This window comes from Oncorhynchus mykiss, unplaced genomic scaffold (genome assembly GCF_013265735.2).
Source record: "Oncorhynchus mykiss isolate Arlee unplaced genomic scaffold, USDA_OmykA_1.1 un_scaffold_121, whole genome shotgun sequence".
NCBI classification, from domain to species: Eukaryota; Metazoa; Chordata; class Actinopteri; order Salmoniformes; family Salmonidae; genus Oncorhynchus; species Oncorhynchus mykiss.
Genome location: NW_023493662.1, coordinates 684,240 through 710,957, shown reverse-complemented (window position 1 = coordinate 710,957; position 26,718 = coordinate 684,240). Strand labels below are relative to the sequence as shown.

The following is a 26,718-nucleotide window of genomic DNA, read 5'->3' as shown; positions in this document are numbered from 1 at the left end:
TACTGTATTCTAGTCAAGGCCTGTCCTATTTAACTACTACTGTCCACTTCATATGTATATACTGTATTCTAGTCAAGGCCTGTCCTATCTAACTACTACTGTCCACTTCATATGTATATACTGTATTCTAGTCAAGGCCTGTCCTATTTAACTACTACTGTCCACTTCATATGTATATACTGTATTCTAGTCAAGGCCTGTCCTATTTAACTACTACTGTCCACTTCATATGTATATACTGTATTCTAGTCAAGGCCTGTCCTATTTAACTACTACTGTCCACTTCATATGTATATACTGTATTCTAGTCAAGGCCTGTCCTATTTAACTACTACTGTCCACTTCATATGTATATACTGTATTCTAGTCAAGGCCTGTCCTATATAACTACTACTGTCCACTTCATATGTATATACTGTATTCTAGTCAAGGCCTGTCCTATTTAACTACTACTGTCCACTTCATATGTATATACTGTATTCTAGTCAAGGCCTGTCCTATTTAACTACTACTGTCCACTTCATATGTATATACTGTATTCTAGTCAAGGCCTGTCCTATATAACTACTACTGTCCACTTCATATGTATATACTGTATTCTAGTCAAGGCCTGTCCTATTTAACTACTACTGTCCACTTCATATGTATATACTGTATTCTAGTCAAGGCCTGTCCTATATAACTACTACTGTCCACTTCATATGTATATACTGTATTCTAGTCAAGGCCTGTCCTATATAACTACTACTGTCCACTTCATATGTATATACTGTATTCTAGTCAAGGCCTGTCCTATTTAACTACTACTGTCCACTTCATATGTATATACTGTATTCTAGTCAAGGCCTGTCCTATTTAACTACTACTGTCCACTTCATATGTATATACTGTATTCTAGTCAAGGCCTGTCCTATTTAACTACTACTGTACAGATACTATTCTTCAGATATACTACAGATGTACTCCAAATTATCTATGCATCACATCACAGTGTATATTTATATATTTATATATATTATATAGATTCATTATGACATTTGTTCCATGTTAAGGGCTCTAACCTTGGAACAAAACTATTTGTCTCCCTCTTGCTGTTGCTTGCAGTTCCTCTCTCTCTTCCTCCATTCCTCTAACCCCTCCCTCCTTCTAACCCCACCCCTCTGGCAGAACCAGGAAGTCCCTCCCCTTCCCACAAACTCTCTTCTGTGTAAACGAAACTGATCTGAGTCTCTCTGTCGTCTGCCTGTGTTCGAGTGAACAACCGTCCAAATGGCTCAACAGGGAGATCTGCTGGACCAGGACCAGTTCTGTTGTTCTGTCTGTCTGGATCTACTGAAGGAGCCGGTCACCATCCCCTGTGGACACAGTTACTGTAGGAGCTGTATTGAGGGCTGCTGGGATATGGATGTTCTGAAAGGGGTCTATAGCTGTCCTCAGTGCAGAGAGACCTTCACTCCAAGGCCTAATCTGAGGAAAAATAACATGTTGGCTGAGCTGGTGGAGAAACTGAGGAAGACAGGACTCCAGGCTGCTCCCCCTCCTGCTCTGTGCTATGCTGGACCTGGAGATGTGGTGTGTGATGTCTGCACTGGGACCAGAAAGCAGAAAGCCCTCATGTCCTGTCTGGCGTGTCTGGCCTCTTACTGTGAGACTCACCTCCAACATCACTATGAATCTCCTGCTTTTAAAAAGCACAAGCTGGTCAAAGCCACGGCACAACTACAGGAGAAGATCTGCTCTCATCATGACAAACTGCTGGAGGTTTACTGTCGTACCGATCAGCAGTGTATCTGTTATCTGTGTACAATGGATGAACATAAAGGCCATGATACAGTGTCAGCTGCATCAGAGAGGACTGAGAAACAGGTAAGACCAGAACAACTTGTTGGTGACTGTCTGATAAACTAAGAATTAAAGATACAGTAGGAACTAAATCTGTTTGAATATGAGATCATTATATTATATACAATATGAAATGGATCCACAAATATGAACACAAACCTTGAGTATATAGATATGTTAACCCAGATTCTCCAAATGTATCACCATTTTCTAAAGTCAAACACTATTATAATTCTGAATGGCCTTTTATGAGTCCAAAGTTCAGTCTCAACCCCTTGATACATGTAGGCCTACCATAAAAACTATAATGATTCACATAGCAACATAATATAATATTGTAAAGGGACTTCCTCAGGATTGTAGACCTTCCTCTCTATGGGTCCTATGTCACATTACTATACTATTGATCTACTGGACTAATAAAGCTTGATAGCTCATTGAAGAGTGATTCTCCACAGAGGCAGCTGGGGATGAGTCAGAAGAAGGTCCAGCAGAGATTCCAGGAGAGAGAGAAGGAGCTGAAGGAGCTCCAACAGGCTGTGGAGTCTTTCAAGGTGAGTATTGTTGACCAGAGGAGACACACCATTTCACTTATCTCCTCCAGTCAGAGAGAGAGAGAGGGGCCCCTATCCAATCCCACTGACCCCACTGTTGGGAACAGGCTGTCTGGACCCCTTTCAGAGAATAGACTGGTTCATGTAACCAACTGGGCTGCCTCATCACATAACCATGAGTAACCATGACGACTCATGTCCCCTATACATTATAATGGAGCTGTCTCTCACTCTCAATTGAATTCAATTCATAGGGCTTTATTGGCATGGAAATATATGTGTACATTGCTAAAGCAAGTGAAATAGACAATAAACAAAAGTGAAATAAACAATCAGAAATGAACAGTAAACATTACACTTGGAAGAGATTTGGGGGATGGTGGAGGGTCTATTAGAAGTTAGTAGGACTCTTTTATTTTCTCAGAAGTACTGAGTTAGGTAGGAGGATTTAAGAGTGGTGTAAACCGTGATTGAACACACTCCAGAACAGTAGGTGGCGCCATGCACCTTTAACGTTGGTTTGAGGACCTCCATTATATCATAGAAGAAGAAGTTGGTCTGTGAGGGTTTTGTTGTTGTGAGGAGGGCTACTATTCTTTTCTCTTTTGGTTTTCAAGTATTTTCAGAATGTATTAAAGCCAAAGCTAAAGCTTCCCTTAACAATTCAATATATCAGTCAATATATTTTCTCTGTGATTTATTTTCTCTCCGTCAACCGTTCCATCGCATCTTAACCGTCATACCGGGCGGGCACTAGGACCCGGGGGAGGCTGCTGCTGCAGAGGCTGCTGCACCGCTCGTGACTGTCAGTCCTCCTTGTAGCTCATTGGTTAAAGCTTTGGCTCGAGACTGTTAACAGTTAACGGACAGGAAACGGCTCTGATAGGACACGTTCATGTCGAGGCAGTGATGTGAATGTGTGGTAAGTTAGAATAGAGAGAGAGAGTTTTCACTACTATAGACTTTGGTCATAATCAAAGCTTCGTTAACCAATAGGTTTTTATGTGAGGCTGCCTGTAAGTTACAGTGTAACAGGCATTACTAACGGTAACGGTGTCTTTTAAATTCGACATAAGTTATGTGGCGATGATATCTAGTTAACGTTGTATTTAATGTAGTGTAATGACCTGACTAGATCATAAAGGAACAATTGTCCAGACAGAGGATTGAGTTACGAATTGACGGTTTATTAGCAACTTTACACAGGCTACTGTTTGGCCTTAGCTCACGCCAAATAAATGAAAGATACCCCACAAGCCAATCGGGACCTTCTCTTGTGAAGCCCAGACGTAAGAGAGAGAACAAAGGCTGAACCTTAACTTCCAATGCCCCGCCCCCTCCACGCCACTCCGCCAACCACCAGGATGCCCGGCATCAGAACATCCCAGGCATTCCTGTGATTGGCAGATAGCAGGTTGATTGGCATGTCGGACCCCGCGAACACTGGGAACTGGTAAGTACAACACAACCACCTACTAGCCGAACACATAACACACAGCTGTCTGTGCAGGTCGCTACAGTAGTTTTACTATCTGTGCCAGGCTATAAATGACACAGATAATATCTAGTTAACGTTGTATTTAATGTAGTTTTACTATCTGTGCCAGGCTATAAATGACACAGATAATATCTAGTTAACGTTGTATTTAATGTAGTTTTACTATCTGTGCCAGGCTATAAATGACACAGATAATATCTAGTTAACGTTGTATTTAATTGATCACAGCTTTCTGCTTTCCATGTAGAGTTTTTGGTAAAAAACATTACATTTGATTATTTTGTCAGTAATGGTTGCAAAAATTTGAAAAAATCTTAGTTTATCTCTGTCAAACATGAGATGACAGAACACACACAGAGACAGTGTTGTGGCAAAGCTACCAGGAAACTATCAATCATGGGAACATTGCTCAGGTTTGAACATCTGACCATGCTGGTGATATTGCAGAGAGAAGGGAGTATCTGAGGAGAATTGTTGTGGTCACATCAATGTTAGGAAGACAGGGACTCTCTCTCTCTCTCTCTCTCTGTCTCTCTCTCTCTCTCTCTCCCTCTCCCTGTCAATTTCAATTCAATTCAAGGGCTTTATTGGCATGGGAAACATGTGTTAACATTGCCAAAGCAAGTGAGGTAGACAACATACAAAGTGAAAATATAAAGTGAAAAACAACAAAAATTAACAGTAAACATTACATATACAGAGGTTTCAAAACAGTAAAGACATTACAAATGTCATATTATATATATATATATACAGTGTTTTAACAATGTACAAATGGTTAAAGGACACAAGATAAAATAAATAAGCATAAATATGGGTTGTATTTACAATGGTGTGTGTTCTGAACTGGTTGCCATTTTCTCGTGGCAACAGGTCACAAATCTTGCTGCTGTGATGGCACACTGTGGAATTTCACCCAGTAGATATGGGAGTTTTTCAAATTTGGATTTGTTTTCGAATTCTTTGTGGATCTGTGTAATCTGAGGGAAATATGTCTCTCTAATATGGTCATACATTGTGCAGGAGGTTAGGAAGTGCAGCTCAGTTTCCACCTCATTTTGTGGGCAGTGAGCACATAGCCTGTCTTCTCTTGAGAGCCATGTCTGCCTACGGCGGCCTTTCTCAATAGCAAGGCTATGTTCACTGAGTCTGTACATAGTCAAAGCTTTCCTTAATTTTGGGTCAGTCACAGTGGTCAGGTATTCTGCCGCTGTGCACTCTCTGTTTAGGGCCAAATAGCATTCTAGTTTGCTCTGTTTTTTTGTTAATTCTTTCCAATGTGTCAAGTAATTATCTTTTTGTTTTCTCATGATTTGGTTGGGTCTAATTGTGCTGTTGTCCTGGGGGGTAGGGTGTGTTTGTGTTTGTGAACAGAGCCCCAGGACCAGCTTGCTTAGGGGACTCTTCTCCAGGTTCATCTCTCTGTAGGTGATGGCTTTGTTATGGAAGGTTTGTGAATCACTTCCTTTTAGGTGGTTGTAGAATTTAACGGCTCTTTTCTGGATTTTGATAATTAGTGGGTATCGGCCTAATTCTGCTCTGCATGCATTATTTGGTGTTCTACGTTGTACACGGAGGATATTTTTGCAGAATTCTGCGTGCAGAGTCTCAATTTGGTGTTTGTCCCATTTTGTGAAGTCTTGGTTGGTGAGCGGACCCCAGACCTCACAACCATAAAGGGCAATGGGCTCTATGACTGATTCAAGTATTTTTAGCCAAATCCTAATTGGTATGTTGAAATTTATGTTTCTTTTGATGGCATAGAATGCCCTTCTTGCCTTGTCTCTCAGATCGTTCACAGCTTTGTGGAAGTTACCTGTGGCGCTGATGTTTAGGCCAAGATATGTATAGTTTTTTGTGTGCTCTAGGGCAACAGTGTCTAGATTGAATTTGTATTTGTGGTCCTGGTGACTGGACCTTTTTTGGAACACCATTATTTTGGTCTTACTGAGATTTACTGTCAGGGCCCAGGTCTGACAGAATCTGTGCATAAGATCTAGGTGCTGCTGTAGGCCCTCCTTGGTTGGTGACAGAAGCACCAGATCATCGGCAAACAGCAGACATTTGACTTCGGATTCTAGCAGGGGGAGGCCGGGTGCTGCAGACTTTTCTAGTGCCCGCGCCAATTCGTTGATATATATGTTGAAGAGGGTGGGGCTTAAGCTGCATCCCTGTCTAACCCCACGACCCTGTGTGAAGAAATGTGTGTTTTTTGCCAATTTTAACCGCACACTTGTTGTTTGTGTACATGGATTTTATAATGTTGTATGTTTTACCCCCAACACCACTTTCCATCAGTTTGTATAGCAGACCCTCATGCCAGATTGAGTCGAAGGCTTTTTTGAAATCAACAAAGCATGAGAAGACTTTGCCTTTGTTTTGGTTTGTTTGGTTGTCAATTAGGGTGTGTAGGGTGAATACATGGTCTGTTGTACGGTAATTTGGTAAAAAGCCAATTTGACATTTGCTCAGTACATTGTTTTCATTGAGGAAATGTACGAGTCTGCTGTTAATAATAATGCAGAGGATTTTCCCAAGGTTACTGTTGACACATATTCCACGGTAGTTATTGGGGTCAAATTTGTCTCCACTTTTGTGGATTGGGGTGATCAGTCCTTGGTTCCAAATATTGGGGAAGATGCCAGAGCTAAGTATGATGTTAAAGAGTTTTAGTATAGCCAATTGGAATTTGTTGTCTGTATATTTGATCATTTCATTGAGGATACCATCAACACCACAGGCCTTTTTGGGTTGGAGGGTTTTTATTTTGTCCTGTAACTCATTCAATGTAATTGGAGAATCCAGTGGGTTCTGGTAGTCTTTAATAGATTATTCTAAGATCTGTATTTGATCATGTATATGTTTTTGCTCTTTATTCTTTGTTATAGAGCCAAAAAGATTGGAGAAGTGGTTTACCCATACATCTCCATTTTGGATAGATAATTCTTCGTGTTGTTGTTTGTTTAGTGTTTTCCAATTTTCCCAGAAGTGGTTAGAGTCTATGGATTCTTCAATTGCATTGAGCTGATTTCTGACATGCTGTTCCTTCTTTTTCCGTAGTGTATTTCTGTATTGTTTTAGTGATTCACCATAGTGAAGGCGTAGACTCAGGTTTTCCGGGTCTCTATGTTTTTGGTTGGACAGGTTTCTCAATTTCTTTCTTAGATTTTTGCATTCTTCATCAAACCATTTGTCATTATTGTTAATTTTCTTCGGTTTTCTATTTGAGATTTTTAGATTTGATAGGGAAGCTGAGAGGTCAAATATACTGTTAAGATTTTCTACTGCCAAGTTTACACCTTCACTATTACAGCGGAACGTTTTACCCAGGAAATTGTCTAAAAGGGATTGAATTTGTTGTTGCCTAATTGTTTTTTGGTAGGTTTCCAAACTGCATTCCTTCCATCTATAGCATTTCTTAATGTTACTCAGTTCCTTTGGCTTTGATGCCTCATGATTGATTATTGCTCTGTTTAAGTAGACTGTGATTTTGCTGTGGTCTGATAGGGGTGTCAGTGGGCTGACTGTGAACGCTCTGAGAGACTCTGGGTTGAGGTCGGTGATAAAGTAGTCTACAGTACTACTGCCAAGAGATGTGCTATAGGTGTACCTACCATAGGAGTCCCCTCGAAGCCTACCGTTGACTATGTACATACCCAGCGTGCGACAGAGCTGCAGGAGTTGTGACCCGTTTTTGTTGGTTATGTTGTCATAGTTGTGCCTAGGGGGGCATATGTGGGAGGGAATGCTGTCACCTCCAGGCAGGTGTTTGTCCCCCTGTGTGCTTAGGGTGTCAGGTTCTTGTCCAGTTCTGGCATTTAGGTCGCCACAGACTAGTACATGTCCCTGGGCCTGGAAATGATTGATTTCCCCCTCCAGGATGGAGAAGCTGTCTTCATTAAAATATGGGGATTCTAGTGGGGGGATATAGGTAGCACACAGGAGGACATTTTTCTCTGTTAGGATAATTTCCTTTTGAATTTCTAGCCAAATGTAGAATGTTCCTGTTTTGATGAATTTAATGGAGTGAGTTAGGTCTGCTCTATACCAAATTAGCATACCCCCTGAGTCCCTTCCCTGTTTCACACCTGGTAGTTTGGTGGATGGGACTACCAGCTCTCTGTAACCTAGAGGGCAACCAGTGGGTCCATCTCCTCTATACCAGGTTTATTGCAGGATGACAATGTCTGTATTACTGATTTCTTTGGTGAAGTCCGGGTTTCTGCTCTTTAGGCCAAAGGCAGATGACCTCAGGCCTTGGATATTCCAGGATAATATAGTGAAGGCTTTTTGTTCCATAGAGTGTCCAATGTTGTTGGTTGTGGTTTGGCCTCAGGCCAGTAAGTGTGAGCAGAGCCTGCTGAGCATCTGGTACATGCCATTGGCTTGGGCGAGTGTGAGAGTGGGGGTTGGGACTGTTTGCCCGCTCACTACCTGGGCGTATGTGTGGCTTCCATGTTGAGGCCCTCTTTGCGGGGGTGGGGTGCATGGGGTTGGCAGGAGTGGCATAGGTCTGATCTGAGGGGGCCTAAATGGGGTGTGGGCATGGTTGACGTGGGGGGGTGTTGATTGGTTGGGGTGGGGGTGTGGATGTGTCTAGGTGTACTGTGGTCTGGATGTAATTCCTCTTGGCGTGGGTCCTCTATGTGTAGGTCCAGGGGGGGGTCCTGCAGATCTGGGAGGGTGTCTCGCTGGTCTGGATGGGGTGTCTATTGATCTGTTGCTCCTGTGTGAAGTGTTGGGGATACGTTTGAGAGCGATGTCCTTTAGAGTTCGGGCAAAGGTGGGCACTGCTGCCTTGTAGAGGTGGACCTGGTCATAGAGGCTGTTCAAGTCCAGGGTGGAGTGGTGGGCCAGGAAAACGTTTGGTTTTGAGGCACAGTCACGGGAAATACTTGCATTTACCCGCTGTATTGTGGCAGGGTGGAAGTCTTTTCGTGGTAGCAGGGTGGAGATAACCACTTGTGCGTTGGGGAAAGTAGAAGAAGCCTTTTCAATCACTCCCTTCACTCCCTTCAGTGCTGTGGCCACCCTTTCCTGCTGTGCTCTCAGGTCGTTTGTGCCTGTGTGTATTATTATGTGGCTGGGTGAGCCTAGTTTGGCCTCAGACAGAAGGTCTAGGGCGCGCTGGGTGTTTAGACACCAGAGTTTAGACACACTGTGTTTGGGAAAAAGTTTTTTTTCTTCTATATATTTCCCATTTGAGTCCATAATTAGTACAATCTGTGTCTTGTGTTTGTCCTCAGTGGGTGTGGGGGGGTTGTCAAAAGGGCTATCAGGGTGGCTGACAGGGGGGTGCTCAGAGGGGGTGAGAGCCTCTGGGCTTGGGGTTCTTCATTTGTCTGTTCTGCTGTGATGTCGACTCTATGGTCAGGGTCTGGTGTGGACTGTTCTGCTGTGGTGTCGACTCTATGGTCAGGGTCTGGTGTGGACTGTTCTGCTGTGGTGTCGAGACTTTTGTTGGGTGCTGAGGTGGGCTGTTCTGCTGGCTTCTCTGTGGGGGTGGCCACCTCTCTAGTGGGTTGTTCTCTGTCACACGCCGTCCCCCTCAACTTCTCCTCCATCCCCCTCAACCTCTCCTCCACCAGCAGTCTGATACTCTCCTCTAGTGCTCTGTTCTGCTCCTCTTTCTCCTGTTGTATTTGTCTCACCACTGTCCAAAGTGCAGATATGTCTCTGTCCACCTCCAGCTCTCCGGGTCTGGTTAAGGGGCTGTTGTTGTGCTGGACTGTTGTCTGGGTCTGTGCTGACTGAAGTGTAATCACCTGCTGTTCCAGCTCCACCTGCCTTACCTCCAGCTGGGTGAATTTGTCCTTCATTTCAATGAGGGAGTGGTAATCTGTGCTGGGAGGTTGACTCTCCACTGGGGGTTGCTCATCTGTGGGGTTACATAATGAAGAGGTCTGGTCTGACCCGCTCGGTGTGGGGGTATCATTATCAAGGCAGAGCTTCTCCTGCTGGGCTAATTCTTTGATTAGGTGAAAGTCCAGCTGAAACTGTTTGTGGTTACCCTGTACCATTACTGTTCCGGATTTATAGATATTTATATTACTTAACTCAGAGTCCTCGTTATCAAGTATTCTGAGTTTCCACCCCTCGTTAATCCCCCCTCTCGTAACAAAGGGGTAGTGTGCTAATATAGCACTGTTCCATGCCAGGGGATGGTTTGTGTGGAAGATAAGGTTGCTGATGTTCCCATTTTTGTAATAGTCAGCAAAAAGTGTTGATTTTCCATAAGGAGCTTCTTCTTGTGGTCTTTTCTTGCCTTATCATTCTTTACATGCACAGGGTACTGTATTTTAATTACCTCTGAACAGCGGGAGGGAGCTTCTAAGGCCTCTCCATTTGGTTGGGGTAGACTGTGTGACTCTCCTGCCATTGTTGGGCTAATGGGCTTTGACACCTCTCACTTGACACTTCAGTGCTAGTTGAAGCTGTATCAAGCTTGGTAGAATTATGTTAGAATTCAGTCCTTATAAAGTAATGTTGTGTATTTTTCTTCTTGGCTTTTGGAAATAAAATATCGTTTCAGACTAAACATTACTCACTCAGTTCCAGGTTGGATGGTGTTTTCAGGTTTCTGTTGTTTTCCAGAGAATTTGCTGTATAGGGTAATAAGTCCTTGGTTGTTGTGAACTTTCCAGGTGATTCCGTAATTCCGTCCAAAATCAGGTTGTAGGTTTTAAGTTTTGATTTGAAGTAGGGGTTATGTTGAAGAGGGTAGAATCCAGTATGTGTTCCTGACAAAAAATCCAAGTTTATCTAACTCCTAATCTATATTTTTTAAAGAAAATGCTGAAAAATGCAGGAGCTCTGATCCTGACCTCTGCTCTGCTCTTCTCTCTTTTCTCTTTTCTCCTCTGCTCTGCTCTCTGCTCTCTTCTCTCTCTCTCTCTCTCTCTGTCTCTCTCTCTCTCCAGCGCTCTGCACAGTCAGCAGTGGAGGACAGTGATCAGATCTTTACTGAGCTGATCCGCTCCATTGAGAGAAGGAGCTCTGAGGTGAAGGAGCTGATCAGAGCCCAAGAGAAGGCTCAAGTGAGTCAAGCTGAAGGACTCCTGGAGCAACTGAAGCAGGAGATAGCTGAGCTGAGGAAGAGAAGCACTGAGCTGGAGCAGCTCTCACACACAGAGGATCACATCCATTTCCTCCAGGTAACTAAACTGTCTTGTTACATGTGATATGAAATTAACTTCATGTGAAACTATTCATCTCAATCATTATGTTGTCCTGTCTCTCTCTCTTTCCCTGTCTGTCCCTCTCCCTGTCCGTCCCTCTCCCTCTCTCTCTGTGTGTCACTCTCTCTCTGTCGTCCCTCTCTCTCTGTCCGTCCCTGTCGCTCCCTCTCTCTCTCTCTCTGTCCGTTCCTCTCTCTCTGTCCGTCCCTCTCTCTCTCTCTGTCCATCCCTCCCTCTCTCTGTCCGACCCTCTCTCTCTCTCGGTCCGTCCCTCTCTCTCTCTGTCCGTCCCTTTCTCTCTCTGTCTCTCTGTCTCTCTCTCTCTTTCTGTCCACCCCTCTCTCTCTCTGTCCACCCCTCTCTCTCTCTCTGTCCACCCCTCTCTCTCTGTCCGTCCCTCTCTCTCTCTCTCTGTCGTCCCTCTCTCTCTCTCTGTCATCCCTCTCTCTCTCTCTGTCGTCCCTCTCTCTCTCTCTGTCATCCCTCTCTCTCTCTCTGTCGTCCCTCTCTCTCTCTCTGTCGTCCCTCTCTCTCTCTGTCGTCCCTCTCTCTCTCTGTCGTCCCTCTATCTGTCCGACCCTCTCTCTCTCTGTCCGACCCTCTCTCTCTCTGTCCGACCCTCTCTCTCTCTGTCCGACCCTCTCTCTCTCTGTCCGACCCTCTCTCTCTCTGTCCGACCCTCTCTCTCTCTGTCCGACCCTCTCTCTCTCTGTCCGACCCTCTCTCTCTCTGTCCGACCCTCTCTCTCTCTGTCCGACCCTCTCTCTCTCTGTCTGTCTCTCCCTCTCTCTGTCTCTCCCTCTCTCTGTCTCTGTCTCTCCCTCTCCCTGTCTCTCCCTCTCTCTGTCTCTGTCTCTCCCTCTCTCTGTCCCTGTCTCTCCCTCTCTCTGTCTCTCCCTCTCTCTGTCCCTGTCTCTCCCTGTCTCTCCCTCTCTATGTCGGTCTCTCCCTCTCTCTGTCTCTCCCTCTCTCCGTCCCTTTCTCTCCCTCTCTCTCTCTGTCCCTGTCTCTCCCTCTCTCTCTCTGTCTCTGTCTCTCCCTCTCTCTCTCTCTCTCTCTCTCTCTCTCTCTCTCTCTCTGTCTCTGTCTCTGTCTCTCTCTCTCTCTCTGTCTCTCTCTCTCTCTCTCTCTGTCTCTGTCTCTCTCTGTCTCTGTCTCTCTCTGTCTCTCCCTCTCTCTGTCTCTCCCTCTCTCTGTCTCTCCCTCTCTCTGTCTATCCCTCTCTCTGTCTCTCTCTCTCTCTGTCGTCCCTCTCTCTCTCTGTCGTCCCTCTCTCTCTCTGTCGTCCCTCTCTCTCTCTGTCGTCCCTCTATCTGTCCGACCCTCGCTCTCTCTGTCCGACCCTCTCTCTCTCTGTCCGACCCTCTCTCTCTCTGTCCGACCCTCTCTCTCTCTGTCCGACCCTCTCTCTCTCTGTCCGACCCTCTCTCTCTCTGTCCGACCCTCTCTCTCTCTGTCCGACCCTCTCTCTCTCTGTCCGACCCTCTCTCTCTCTCTCTCTCTCTCTGTCTCTCTCTCTCTCTCTCTCTCTCTCTCTGTCTCTCTCTCTCTCTCTCTCTCTCTGTCTCTGTCTCTCCCTCTCTCTGTCTCTCCCTCTCTCTGTCTCTCCCTCTCTCTGTCTCTTCCTCTCTCTGTCTCTCCCTCTCTCTGTCTCTCCCTCTCTCTGTCTCTGTCTCTTCCTCTCTCTGTCCCTGTCTCTTCCTCTCTCTGTCCCTGTCTCTCCCTCTCTCTGTCGGTCTCTCCCTCTCTCTGTCTCTGTCTCTCCCTCTCTCTGTCTCTCCCTCTCTCTGTCTCTCCCTCTCTCTGTCCCTGTCTCTCCCTCTCTCTGTCTCTTCCTCTCTCTTTCTCTGTCTCTTCCTCTCTCTGTCCCTGTCTCTCCCTCTCTCTGTCCCTGTCTCTCCCTCTCTCTGTCCCTGTCTCTCCCTCTCTCTGTCGGTCTCTCCCTCTCTCTGTCCCTGTCTCTCCCTCTCTCTGTCTCTGTCTCTCCCTCTCTCCGTCCCTGTCTCTCCCTCTCTCTGTCGGTCTCTCCCTCTCTCTGTCGGTCTCTCCCTCTCTCTGTCCCTGTCTTTCCCTCTCTCTGTCCCTGTCTCTCCAGAGGTATCAGTCTCTCTCTCTCTCTCTCTCTCTCTCTCTCTCCAGAGGTATCAGTCTCTCTCTCTCTCTCTCTCTCCAGAGGTATCAGTCTCTCTCTCTCTCTCTCCAGAGGTATCAGTCTCTCTCTCTCTCTCTGTCTCTCCAGAGGTATCAGTCTCTCTCTCTCTCTCTCTCTCTCCAGAGTTATCAGTCTCTCTCTCTCTCTCTCTCTCTCTCTCCAGAGTTATCAGTCTCTCTCTCTCTCTCTCCAGAGTTATCAGTCTCTCTCTCTCTCTCTCCAGAGGTATCAGTCTCTCTCTCTCTCTCTCCAGAGTTATCAGTCTCTCTGTCTCTCTCTCTCTCTCCAGAGTTATCAGTCTCTCTCCAGTATCAGTGTATCTTCAGACTTACCCAGCATCGTTGTCCGTCCTCTTCAGTACTTTGGAGATGTGAGTAAGACTGTGTCTGAACTGAGAGAGAAACTAGAAGACTTCCTTAAAGGAGAATGGACCAAGATCTCCACTACAGGTGTGTTGAAAACAATAAGAACATCAACTTTAGACCATTGAAAGTTCCCTACTAGTCATATACATGTGGAGTATGGTCTTATGATAACATTCCCTCTCTCTGTCAATGTGTTTGTGTGTCTGTAGTGAATATAGTGGATGTTGTACTGCCTCCAGAGCCCAAGACCAGAGAACAGTTGTTACAATGTGAGTCTCTTTATTGTGAAGTAACTAACAGTCTCTTTTTACTGACACTCCTAACAATCCCTCTAGAAATATATAGCAATAGTAGATCTAATCAAAGACTGGGTATCTATCTGACTCCTCATATTTCTCTGATTTGATCTCTGCTGTGCTCTAATCAAAGACAGGGTAGATACAGTATCTGACTTAACTTATTGTTCTGACTCCCCTCATTGGTCTCTGCTCTTCTCCCAGATTCCTGTCAGCTCACACTGGACCCAAACACAGCACACACATACCTCTCTCTGTCTGAAGGGAACAGAAAGGTGACCTGTACAGACCAAGTCCAACAATATCCTGTCCATCCAGACAGATTCGCCAACTACAGGCAGGTTCTGTGTAGAGAGGGTCTGTCTGGACGCTGTTACTGGGAGGTGGAGTGGACTGGTTATGTTGATACAGCAGTCTCATATAAAGACATCAGCAGAACAGAGAGAGGTAATGATGGTGTATTTGGACTCAATAACAAGTCCTGGAGATTAGAGTGCTCTAGAGGTGGTTGTTTCAGACACAATAATGTTGTGACTGAAGTATCAGGCCCTCAGTCCTCCAGAGTAGGAGTGTACCTGGATCACAAGGCAGGTACTCTGTCCTTCTACAGTGTCTCTGACACAATGACCCTCCTCCACAGAGTCCAGACCACATTTACTCAGCTCCTCTATCCTGGGTTTTGGCTCGATGATTATACTGATAATGCTGAGCTGGTTAAACTGTAGTAGGGTCCACATAGATACTAGTCATGCTGCTGTAGTCTATAGCTGAGCTGGTTAAACTGTAGTAGGGTCCACATAGATACTAGACATGCTGGTGTAGTCTATAGCTGAGCTGGTTAAACTGTAGTAGGGTCCACATAGATACTAGTCATGCTGGTGTAGTCTATAGCTGAGCTGGTTAAACTGTAGTAGGGTCCACATAGATACTAGTCATGCTGGTGTAGTCTATAGCTGAGCTGGTTAAACTGTAGTAGGGTCCACATAGATACTAGTCATGCTGGTGTAGTCTATAGCTGAGCTGGTTAAACTGTAGTAGGGTCCACATAGATACTAGTCATGCTGGTGTAGTCTATAGCTGAGCTGGTTAAACTGTAGTAGGGTCCACATAGATACTAGTCATGCTGGTGTAGTCTATAGCTGAGCTGGTTAAACTGTAGTAGGGTCCACATAGATACTAGTCATGCTGGTGTGGTCTATAGCTGCGCTGGTTAAACTTTAAACTGATTTGTTATTAATTAAAATTCAATACAATGTTTTAATCTTGTACATTTCCATGAATCATGATGTCTGGTGTTGATGTATATTGGTTGTCATTCAGAACCATTGATATGTTTTCTCAGTTGGTTCTCTGTCTCTATGTAATTCTCCTCAGTATCATTGATCAGCTTGTTGGCTCGGTCCTAATTGATGTGTTCTCTGTCACCTGGAGCTGCATGGAAAATGGTCCAGGAACTAAAGGACAATTCAGGACTAGTCAGCCCACTACAAGCTGGTATCACTTACTTTCTACTAAACTATATGGTCTGGTTTCCCAGACACAGATGAATCCTAGTCCTGGACTAAACAGTATGTTCAATGTAGATGTCCAGGAAACCGGCCCTAAATGTGTCATCTTTCATCCTCCCATACTGCTCAGTCCAGCAACATTAAACCTGTCCAGCAGGTGGTGCTGTTGACCAAACAATAAAACCAGCAGATATCTTGACTTGCCACTCAGTATATCAGTAATGTTCAGAATAGTACTTTAATATCATTGGAGATTGATGGTCTTTTTAATCCACTATCCAGAGTCAGGAACAGATGAAGTTAGGTCTGCTACTGTTCAGTGATTAAATATGATTTATGGTGATGGGAAATAATAAAAAACACTCAACTTCATCTAGTAATAGTTTTCCTTTGTTATTTATTCCAAGGTGTGTCTTTAACTTGTAAATGTATTGTGTGGAGGTGAGCTAGTGGTGTGGCTGATAGAATAGAATGAAAAGGGAGGAGGGGAGGAAGAGGGGAGGAGTGAAGGGCTGTTCAAGAAACCAGATGAGGAAGAGGAAGATGTTCAGGGGAATTACTGTCTCTGTTCCAAATGGTTCCCTATTCCCTACGTAGTGCACTACGCTGCTTCTGACCAGGTCTAAAGTAGTGTTCTACGTAGGGAATAGGGTGTAGATTTATTACAATATCATGCTTTAGTGTTTGGCACAACAATATATTAGATCTCCACCCCCCCACTTCCTGTCTGTCATCCCCCAGTTCTGTTAAGACTTCCTCTCATTGAACTGGGCCTCATTCTAAATGGTCACTTTGTATTGATCGTCCATACTGGTCTTTACTATGGTTCTACATACAGTATCTGTATTGATAGTCCATACTGGTATTTACTATGGTTCTACATACAGTACCTGTATTGATAGTCCATACTGGTCTTTACTATGGTTCTACATACAGTACCTGTATTGATAGTCCATACTGGTCTTTACTATGGTTCTACATACAGTATCTGTATTGATAGTCCATACTGGTCTTTACTATGGTTCTACATACAGTATCTGTATTGATAGTCCATACTGGTCTTTACTATGGTTCTACATACAGTATCTGTATTGATAGTCCATACTGGTCTTTACTATGGTTCTACATACAGTATCTGTATTTATAGTCCATACTGGTCTTTACTATGGTTCTACATACAGTATCTGTATTTATAGTCCATACTGGTCTTTACTATGGTTCTACATACAGTATCTGTATTGATAGTCCATACTGGTCTTTACTATGGTTCTACATACAGTATCTGTATTGATAGTCCATACTGGTCTTTACTATGGTTCTACATACAGTACCTGTATTGATTTTGACACAACATTAAACACTATAAACACAGTACACCAATTACATATTACATTAAAAACAGCGCTGTAGAGATCACAATGATGTGTTAGACGTTTCTGATTTGTAAAGAACCTGAGGGCTGCATGATACACTGAATCAAGTGCTCTCAGGGTCTTGGCTGAGGCCTGCATATATATATAACATCACTAAAATCTAAAACCGCCAGTAATGTACATCATACCAGCTCCTTCCTGGCCTCCAGAGAAAAACAAGCCTGATGCCAGTAATGTACATCATACCAGCTCCTTCCTGGCCTCCAGAGAAAAACAAGCCTGATGCCGGTAATGTACATCATACCAGCTCCTTCCTGGCCTCCAGAGAAAAACAAGCCTGATGCCAGTAATGTACATCATACCAGCTCCTTCCTGGCCTGCAGAGAAAAACAAGCCTGATGCCAGTAATGTACATCGTACCAGCTCCTTCCTGGCCTCCAGAGAAAAACAAGCCTGATGCCAGTAATGTACATCATACCAGCTCCTTCCTGGCCTCCAGAGAAAAACAAGCCTGATGCCAGTAATGTACATCATACCAGCTCCTTCCTGGCCTCCAGAGAAAAACAAGCCTGATGCCAGTAATGTACATCATACCAGCTCCTTCCTGGCCTGCAGAGAAAAACAAGCCCGATGCCAGTAATGTACATCATACCAGCTCCTTCCTGGCCTCCAGAGAAAAACAAGCCTGATGCCAGTAATGTACATCATACCAGCTCCTTCCTGGCCTCCAGAGAAAAACAAGCCTGATGCCAGTAATGTACATCATACCAGCTCCTTCCTGGCCTGCAGAGAAAAACAAGCCCGATGCCAGTAATGTACATCATACCAGCTCCTTCCTGGCCTCCAGAGAAAAACAAGCCTGATGCCAGTAATGTACATCATACCAGCTCCTTCCTGGCCTCCAGAGAAAAACAAGCCTGATGTCAGTAATGTACATCATACCAGCTCCTTCCTGGCCTCCAGAGAAAAACAAGCCTGATGCCAGTAATGTACATCATACCAGCTCCTTCCTGGCCTCCAGAGAAAAACAAGCCTGATGCCGGTAATAAAAACCTATTTTCAGCTTGAGCTTCCTGATCAAGTTCCCCACATGAACAGTGAAGCTCAGCTTGTCATCAACCCACTCACCCAAATAGTTGTACACTTTGACTTGCTGTATAGTGTGTCCAGCCATTGTAGCAATGACATGATTAGTAACATGCCTGGCATCTGAAATTCAGAACCAGCTTCAAATCATACAGATTCAGTTGAATGATGTTAAATGCTCTTTGGGCATTTTCAAAAGATAAAGATAACCTACTACCACTTGAATACAGAACAGTATCATCTGTATAAAAATGAACATCCGCTGTTTCATTAAGATCCCCAGTGTTGTTGATATACTGTACAGTGTCCAGATCTAAAGCCTGACTGCATTAAATAAGTTGTTTTCTTGTAGGCCTTTAGCTAACTAAGGACTCCAGGACCTTTGACAGAACAGACGGTTTTGATTTGGGACGATAGTTGTCAAGTAGTGAAGGGTCTCCACCTTTCAGGAGAGGCAGTACAAAAGCAGATTTCCATAACTTGGGGATTACCTGAACATCAAGCGTGAGTTTAGAAATATAGGGGGGAGCAATGATGTCAGCAGCAGGTGTAGGAAGCAGGGGTCTAGTTTCATCAGGGACAGGGGATTCTGTTCTATCAATTTATTTCAGGGATTTACACACTTCTGAAACAGAGAAGGATGAGAAGAACAACCTGGTGAAGGAGAGCACAGGGTTGTCAGGGATGAGAAGGAGAACCTGGTGAAGGAGAGCACAGGGTTGTCAGGGATGAGAAGGAGAACCTGGTGAAGGAGAGCACAGGGTTGTCAGGGATGAGAAGGAGAACCTGGTGAAGGAGAGCACAGGGGTGTCAGGGATGAGAAGGAGAACCTGGTGAAGGAGTGCACAGGGGTGTCAGGGATGAGAAGGAGAACCTGGTGAAGGAGTGCACAGGGGTGTCAGGGATGAGAAGGAGAACCTGTTGAAGGAGTGCACAGGGGTGTCAGGGATGAGAAGGAGAACCTGGTGAAGGAGAGCATTTTGAAATAAACTGCCTGCATCTATAAAATGCTGATTCAAGGCCTTCAGAATGGAGGTTCTCTCAGTTACTACCTTGTGTCGACCAACAATAGTTTGGGAAGCTGTGAATCTTCTTTTCACTCCAAACCTTTCACTACTTGTCAGAATGTGGAGTGATTATTTAAATGATCTGAAGTAGATTTCAGGTAGTGGTCTGCTTTCACTTTTCAGATCAAAGCCACACCCATATTTCAGACGTTTAAAAGCCATCCAATCATCTGCTGAACCAGACCCTCTTGCTTTATCCCACATAGCATTTAGTTCCCTTATGATTTTAGTACGTTCCTCAGTAAACCAGGGATTCTCTCTGCCCTTCATCCTGAATTTATTTAAAGGGCCCAATTGCGTACATCCTGGAAAGCATTGTGGAAGTAAGAAAAGGCTAATTCAACATCAGGGATTAATTCCATTCTATTCCATTTCATTCTGGAAACATCATGTAAAAAACCTGGAATATCAAACAGCTTCTGGTTTCTTTTCGTAATGACACGTGGAGGATGTTTAGGAATTTGACCATCTCTCACACAGGCAATAGCACAGTGATCACTTATGTCATTTGCATAAATACCAGAAGCATTAAAAGGAGTTTTGGTTAATATCAAATCAATCAAAGAGGATTTCAGAGGAGACTTTATATTCAACCTCGTTACTGTTGACAATCTGAGTGAGATTATAGGTATTGTATAGAATTTAGAGTTGATCAGAGCTAGATGTTAACCAGTCCTGATTCAGATCACCCATCAGGACAAACTCAGAGTTGACATGCTGTTGTAGCCAGTGTAACTCTGCGTTGTGTGTGGTTGATAGAGACTATAAACGTGGACTTTGGAGATCAGGTAGTTTTAATCAAGTAGAACTGACTCTCTGCATCCAAAAGGAAATAAAACATTTGTAGAGCCACATCTGTTCTGAGAATCGTCGCCTCTTTCTACAACAGATGCACAATAGGAGGGACTGGGATCATTTGAGGAGCTAGCCATCGTTCACACATACAATAGCCTGCTAATACCTTAGCTAGCTATTAACCACATGTTGAATTCAGAATGTTGATATCATCCTAAAAAGTACAATGACAAGTGCATCTTAACAATACCATCCACTTATGAGTAACCTCTAAATATACATCATTATTCATGAACAAAACATTGTGTGTATGACTTTGTACTTAAAAGAATCAAACTTTTCTGAAGACAGAAAAAGCGTGCCTACCTCTCTCAGTGCATCAAAATGATTTGAGCACGCCGGGCAAAACGTAAGTACACACTCCCCTTCTCCCAGGATGCAGGCATGCATAACAAATCAACACAACATATTGATATATGAACCAGGTGAAATTCACATAGTACTTTAACAACTGTTACACTGTGATAATCTGAAAATACAATCCAGAGAGCCAACAGTATCAGATGGTCTATAACAACAAGATACAACCATATTTAAACAGTATCAGATGGTCTATAACAACAAGATACAACCATATTTAAACAGTATCAGATGGTCTATAACAAGATACAACCATATTTAAACAGTATCAGATGGTCTATAACAAGATACAACCATATTTAAACAGTATGAGATGGTCTATAACAAGATACAACCATATTTAAACAGTATCAGATGGTCTATAACAAGATACAACCATATTTAAACAGGAGCAGATGGTCTATAACAACAAGATACAACCATATTTAAACAGGAGCAGATGGTCTATAACAACAAGATACAACCATATTTAAACAGGAGCAGATGGTCTGTAACAAGATACAACCATATTTAAACAGGAGCAGATGGTCTATAACAACAAGATACAACCATATTTAAACAGTATCAGATGGTCTATAACAACAAGATACAACCATATTTAAACAGGAGCAGATGGTCTGTAACAAGATACAACCATATTTAAACAGGAGTAGATGGTCTATAACAAGATACAACCATATTTAAACAGGAGCAGATGGTCTGTAACAAGATACAACCATATTTAAACAGGAGTAGATGGTCTATAACAACAAGATACAACCATATTTAAACAGTATCAGATGGTCTATAACAAGATACAACCATATTTAAACAGTATGAGATGGTCTATAACAAGATACAACCATATTTAAACAGTATCAGATGGTCTATAACAAGATACAACCATATTTAAACAGGAGCAGATGGTCTATAACAACAAGATACAACCATATTTAAACAGGAGCAGATGGTCTATAACAAGATACAACCATATTTAAACAGGAGCAGATGGTCTGTAACAAGATACAACCATATTTAAACAGGAGTAGATGGTCTATAACAAGATACAACCATATTTAAACAGTATCAGATGGTCTATAACAAGATACAACCATATTTAAACAGGAGCAGATGGTCTATAACAACAAGATACAACCATATTTAAACAGGAGCAGATGGTCTATAACAACAAGATACAACCATATTTAAACAGGAGCAGATGGTCTATAACAACAAGATACAACCATATTTAAACAGTATCAGATGGTCTATAACAACAAGATACAACCATATTTAAACAGGAGCAGATGGTCTATAACAACAAGATACAACCATATTTAAACAGGAGCAGATGGTCTGTAACAAGATACAACCATATTTAAACAGTATCAGATGGTCTATAACAACAAGATACAACCATATTTAAACAGGAGCAGATGGTCTGTAACAAGATACAACCATATTTAAACAGGAGCAGATGGTCTATAACAACAAGATACAACCATATTTAAACAGTATCAGATGGTCTATAACAACAAGATACAACCATATTTAAACAGGAGCAGATGGTCTATAACAACAAGATACAACCATATTTAAACAGTATCAGATGGTCTATAACAACAAGATACAACCATATTTAAACAGGAGCAGATGGTCTATAACAACAAGATACAACCATATTTAAACAGTATCAGATGGTCTATAACAACAAGATACAACCATATTTAAACAGGAGCAGATGGTCTATAACAACAAGATACAACCATATTTAAACAGGAGCAGATGGTCTGTAACAAGATACAACCATATTTAAACAGGAGCAGATGGTCTATAACAACAAGATACAACCATATTTAAACAGTATCAGATGGTCTATAACAAGATACAACCATATTTAAACAGGAGCAGATGGTCTGTAACAAGATACAACCATATTTAAACAGGAGTAGATGGTCTATAACAACAAGATACAACCATATTTAAACAGTATCAGATGGTCTATAACAAGATACAACCATATTTAAACAGGAGCAGATGGTCTATAACAACAAGATACAACCATATTTAAACAGTATCAGATGGTCTATAACAACAAGATACAACCATATTTAAACAGGAGCAGATGGTCTGTAACAAGATACAACCATATTTAAACAGGAGCAGATGGTCTATAACAACAAGATACAACCATATTTAAACAGGAGCAGATGGTCTATAACAACAAGATACAACCATATTTAAACAGTATCAGATGGTCTATAACAAGATACAACCATATTTAAACAGTATCAGATGGTCTATAACAAGATACAACCATATTTAAACAGTATCAGATGGTCTATAACAAGATACAACCATATTTAAACAGGAGCAGATGGTCTATAACAACAAGATACAACCATATTTAAACAGTATCAGATGGTCTATAACAAGATACAACCATATTTAAACAGTATCAGATGGTCTGTAACAAGATACAACCATATTTAAACAGTATCAGATGGTCTATAACAATAAGATACAACCATATTTAAACAGGAGCAGATGGTCTATAACAACAAGATACAACCATATTTAAACAGTATCAGATGGTCTATAACAAGATACAACCATATTTAAACAGGAGCAGATGGTCTATAACAAGATACAACCATATTTAAACAGGAGCAGATGGTCTATAACAACAAGATACAACCATATTTAAACAGGAGCCAAGGTTAAGGTTCAAACACAGATATTCAACTTGCTGAGGTTGAGTAGAAGTCAGACGGCTGAGAACTTGTGTTTTACGTAAACAGCAACACCACCACCCTTAGATTGACCATCTGCACCAAAAACATTACAACCATTTACGCCAATATTTTTGTCTTTAATAGATTTTTGTAGCCAGGTTTCAGAAAGCATAAACACATCAGGGTGGGCAGGTTTTATCCATACATCCACATAATCATACTTCAGCAGCAGACTTATTACATCCACATGCAGAAACTTCAGGCCGCTCTGACTACTTCATTGGACAGGGGGAAGAATGTCAGGACCTGGGTCAGAATGCACATTTCCAGACCGTAGAAGCAGCAAGATAATGGCCAGTCTAGATGGAGGGTTCCAACATGTGGATTTATAGACAGCACTTGAAGGACAATCCATAGTCACCAGAATCTGTAACGCCACAACATTCAGGAGATGTGGAAAGTCCAGAGACACGGTTCAGTACCAAGAAAACAGTCCTGACATGTCAGAGCAAGAGTCCCATTTCTCCCATGTTGTTTGGGAGAAATGTGCATAGATCTCACGTGCATTTATGGAGCAAGCGTGTGGTTTCTCCCAAAACTCGAGGGAGAAACAGTCATATATTTCCTCATTCACAGAGCAGGCGTGTAGTTTCTCCTTTGAACAACAGCAACATTATCCTTTATTGCCTCATCTTTGATCAGAGAGAAACACAGCATTAAGCAATCTAAGACATGTAGCCAACACAACGCTGAACCCTCATTAAATGAGCTAAAAACAATCCTAAATAAGAATGGCGAGGGCACCTGTGCCAGACTGGGAGAGACAGACCAGAGCAGGAGAGGACACCTCTACCAGACTGGGAGAGACAGACTAGAGCAGGAGAGGACGTCTGTACCAGACTGGGAGAGACAGACCAGAGCAGGAGAGGACACCTCTACCAGACTGGGAGAGACAGACTAGAGCAGGAGAGGACGTCTGTACCAGACTGGGAGAGACAGACCAGAGCAGGAGAGGACACCTGTACAGGACTGGGAGAGACAGACCAGAGCAGGAGAGGACACCTGTACCAGACTGGGAGAGACAGACCAGAGCAGGAGAGGACACCTGTACCAGACTGGGAGAGACAGGCCAGAGCAGGAGAGGACACCTGTACCAGACTGGGAGAGACAGACCAGAGCAGGAGAGGACACCTGTACCAGACTGGGAGAGACAGACAAGAGCAGGAGAGGACACCTGTACCAGACAGGGAGAGAAAGACCAGAGCAGGAGAGGACACCTGTACCAGACTGGGAGAGACAGACCAGAGCAGGAGAGGACACCTGTAACAGACTGGGAGAGACAGACCAGAGCAGGAGAGGACACCTGTACCAGACTGGGAGAGACAGACCAGAGCAGGAGAGGACGTCTGTACCAGACTGGGAGAGACAGACCAGAGCAGGAGAGGACACCTGTACCAGACTGGGAGAGACAGACCAGAGCAGGAGAGGACACCTGTACCAGACTGGGAGAGACAGACCAGAGCAGGAGAGGACACCTGTACCAGACTGGGAGAGACAGACCAGAGCAGGAGAGGACACCTGTACCAGACTGGGAGAGACAGACCAGAGCAGGAGAGGACACCTGTACCAGACTGGGAGAGACAGACCAGAGCAGGAGAGGACACCTGTACCAGACTGGGAGAGACAGACCAGAGCAGGAGAGGACGTCTGTACCAGACTGGGAGAGACAGACCAGAGCAGGAGAGGACACCTGTACCAGACTGGGAGAGACAGACCAGAGCAGGAGAGGACACCTGTACCAGACTGGGAGAGACAGACCAGAGCAGGAGAGGACACCTGTACCAGACTGGGAGAGACAGACCAGAGCAGGAGAGGACACCTGTACCAGACTGGGAGAGACAGACCAGAGCAGGAGAGGACACCTGTACCAGACTGGGAGAGACAGACCAGAGCAGGAGAGGACACCTGTACCAGACTGGGAGAGACAGACCAGAGCAGGAGAGGACACCTGTACCAGACTGGGAGAGACAGACCAGAGCAGGAGAGGACACCTGTACCAGACTGGGAGAGACAGACCAGAGCAGGAGAGGACACCTGTACCAGACTGGGAGAGACAGACCAGAGCAGGAGAGGACACCTGTACCAGACTGGGAGACACAGACCAGAGCAGGAGAGGACACCTGTACCAGACTGGGAGAGACAGACCAGAGCAGGAGAGGACACCTGTACCAGACTGGGAGAGACAGACCAGAGCAGGAGAGGACACCTGTACCAGACTGGGAGAGACAGACCAGAGCAGGAGAGGACGTCTGTACCAGACTGGGAGAGACAGACCAGAGCAGGAGAGGACACCTGTACCAGACTGGGAGAGACAGACCAGAGCAGGAGAGGACACCTGTACCAGACTGGGAGAGACAGACCAGAGCAGGAGAGGACACCTGTACCAGACTGGGAGAGACAGACCAGAGCAGGAGAGGACGTCTGTACCAGACTGGGAGAGACAGACCAGAGCAGGAGAGGACACCTGTACCAGACTGGGAGAGACAGACCAGAGCAGGAGAGGACGTCTGTACCAGACTGGGAGAGACAGACCAGAGCAGGAGAGGACACCTGTACCAGACTGGGAGAGACAGACCAGAGCAGGAGAGGACACCTGTACCAGACTGGGAGAGACAGACCAGAGCAGGAGAGGACACCTGTACCAGACTGGGAGAGACAGACCAGAGCAGGAGAGGACACCTGTACCAGACTGGGAGAGACAGACCAGAGCAGGAGAGGACACCTGTACCAGACTGGGAGAGACAGACCAGAGCAGGAGAGGACACCTGTACCAGACTGGGAGAGACAGACCAGAGCAGGCGGGGAGTAGTGCAGTAGGTAACAGGGTATGTGAGAGTGTCCAGAGATGAGTCTTTCCTTGGAGCAGAACACAGAGCAGAACTAGGACAGCATCATACTTTCTGCACTACAGAAACTACAGGACCAGTCAAAAGTTGGGACACACCTGATACACCTCATAGACAATCAGGTGAGAACAAATGATAGGATAGTCCCACCTAACCCAAACCAGATGGGATGGTGTATCACTGCAGAATTCTGGTTAAGTGATGCAATGTTCAATAGCATCACACTTAACTCCTCACTTCCCCTTTCAGGTCCATAGGGTTTTTCTGCCCCCTCCTGGAGACCGGAGCACACTGCAGTCCCTTTCAGGTCCATAGGGTTTTACTGCCCCCTGCTGGAGACCGGAGCACACTGCAGTCCCTTTCAGGTCCATAGGGTTTTACTGCCCCCTGCTGGAGACTGGAGCACACTGCAGTCCCTTTCAGGTCCATAGGGTTTTACTGCCCCCTGCTGGAGACTGGAGCACACTGCAGTCCCTTTCAGGTCCATAGGGGTTTACTGCCCCCTGCTGGAGACTGGAGCACACTGCAGTCCCTTTCAGGTCCATAGGGTTTTACTGCCCCCTGCTGGAGACTGGAGCACACTGCTGTCCCTTTCAGGTCCATATGGTTTTACTGCCCCCTGCTGGAGACTGGAGCACACTGCAGTCCCTTTAATGTCTATAGGGTTTTACTGCCCCCTGCTGGAGACTGGAGCACACTGCAGTACCTTTAATGTCCATAGGGTGTTACTGCCCCCTGCTGTGACGGATCCAACAAATATCCCCAGGTGAAGGCAGGGTCCCATCTCATCCAACACATCAATGACTCTTATAGGAGGGAGGGAGCATTACCCATGTTAAGCTATGGGATGAACTAGACATTTTATGGTGAATTTTAATATAGATTTACTTTAATACAATAATAATTCCTTGAATGTAATTAGTTTGTGTTTTGTAATTCTGTTATTGAAACAGAATAAGTCAGT

The 26,718-nt window shown here is 44.3% G+C and overlaps 1 protein-coding gene across 1 annotated transcript; it reads left to right on the top strand.

Moving 5' to 3' along the window:
• Positions 1-1,215: 1,215 nt before the first annotated feature.
• LOC110512767 (tripartite motif-containing protein 16) lies at positions 1,216-14,714 on the top strand. Its single transcript, XM_036972219.1, has 6 exons — positions 1,216-1,866; positions 2,301-2,396; positions 10,815-11,048; positions 13,514-13,673; positions 13,799-13,858; positions 14,090-14,714. Exons 1-6 carry the CDS (start codon positions 1,270-1,272, stop codon positions 14,608-14,610), a joined length of 1,668 nt encoding a protein of 555 aa, XP_036828114.1. The 5' UTR covers positions 1,216-1,269; the 3' UTR covers positions 14,611-14,714.
• The last annotated feature ends 12,004 nt before the right edge of the window (positions 14,715-26,718 follow it).

Bases quoted from the DNA above. Each gene is read 5' to 3' on its own strand.
- LOC110512767 (XM_036972219.1), top strand. From the start codon at position 1,270: ATGGCTCAACAGGGAGATCTGCTGGACCAGGACCAGTTCTGTTGTTCT. The intron at 1,867-2,300 runs GTAAGACCAGAA...GATTCTCCACAG, and splicing joins CAGAGAGGACTGAGAAACAG to AGGCAGCTGGGGATGAGTCA. The intron at 13,859-14,089 runs GTGAGTCTCTTT...CTCTTCTCCCAG, and splicing joins CAGAGAACAGTTGTTACAAT to ATTCCTGTCAGCTCACACTG.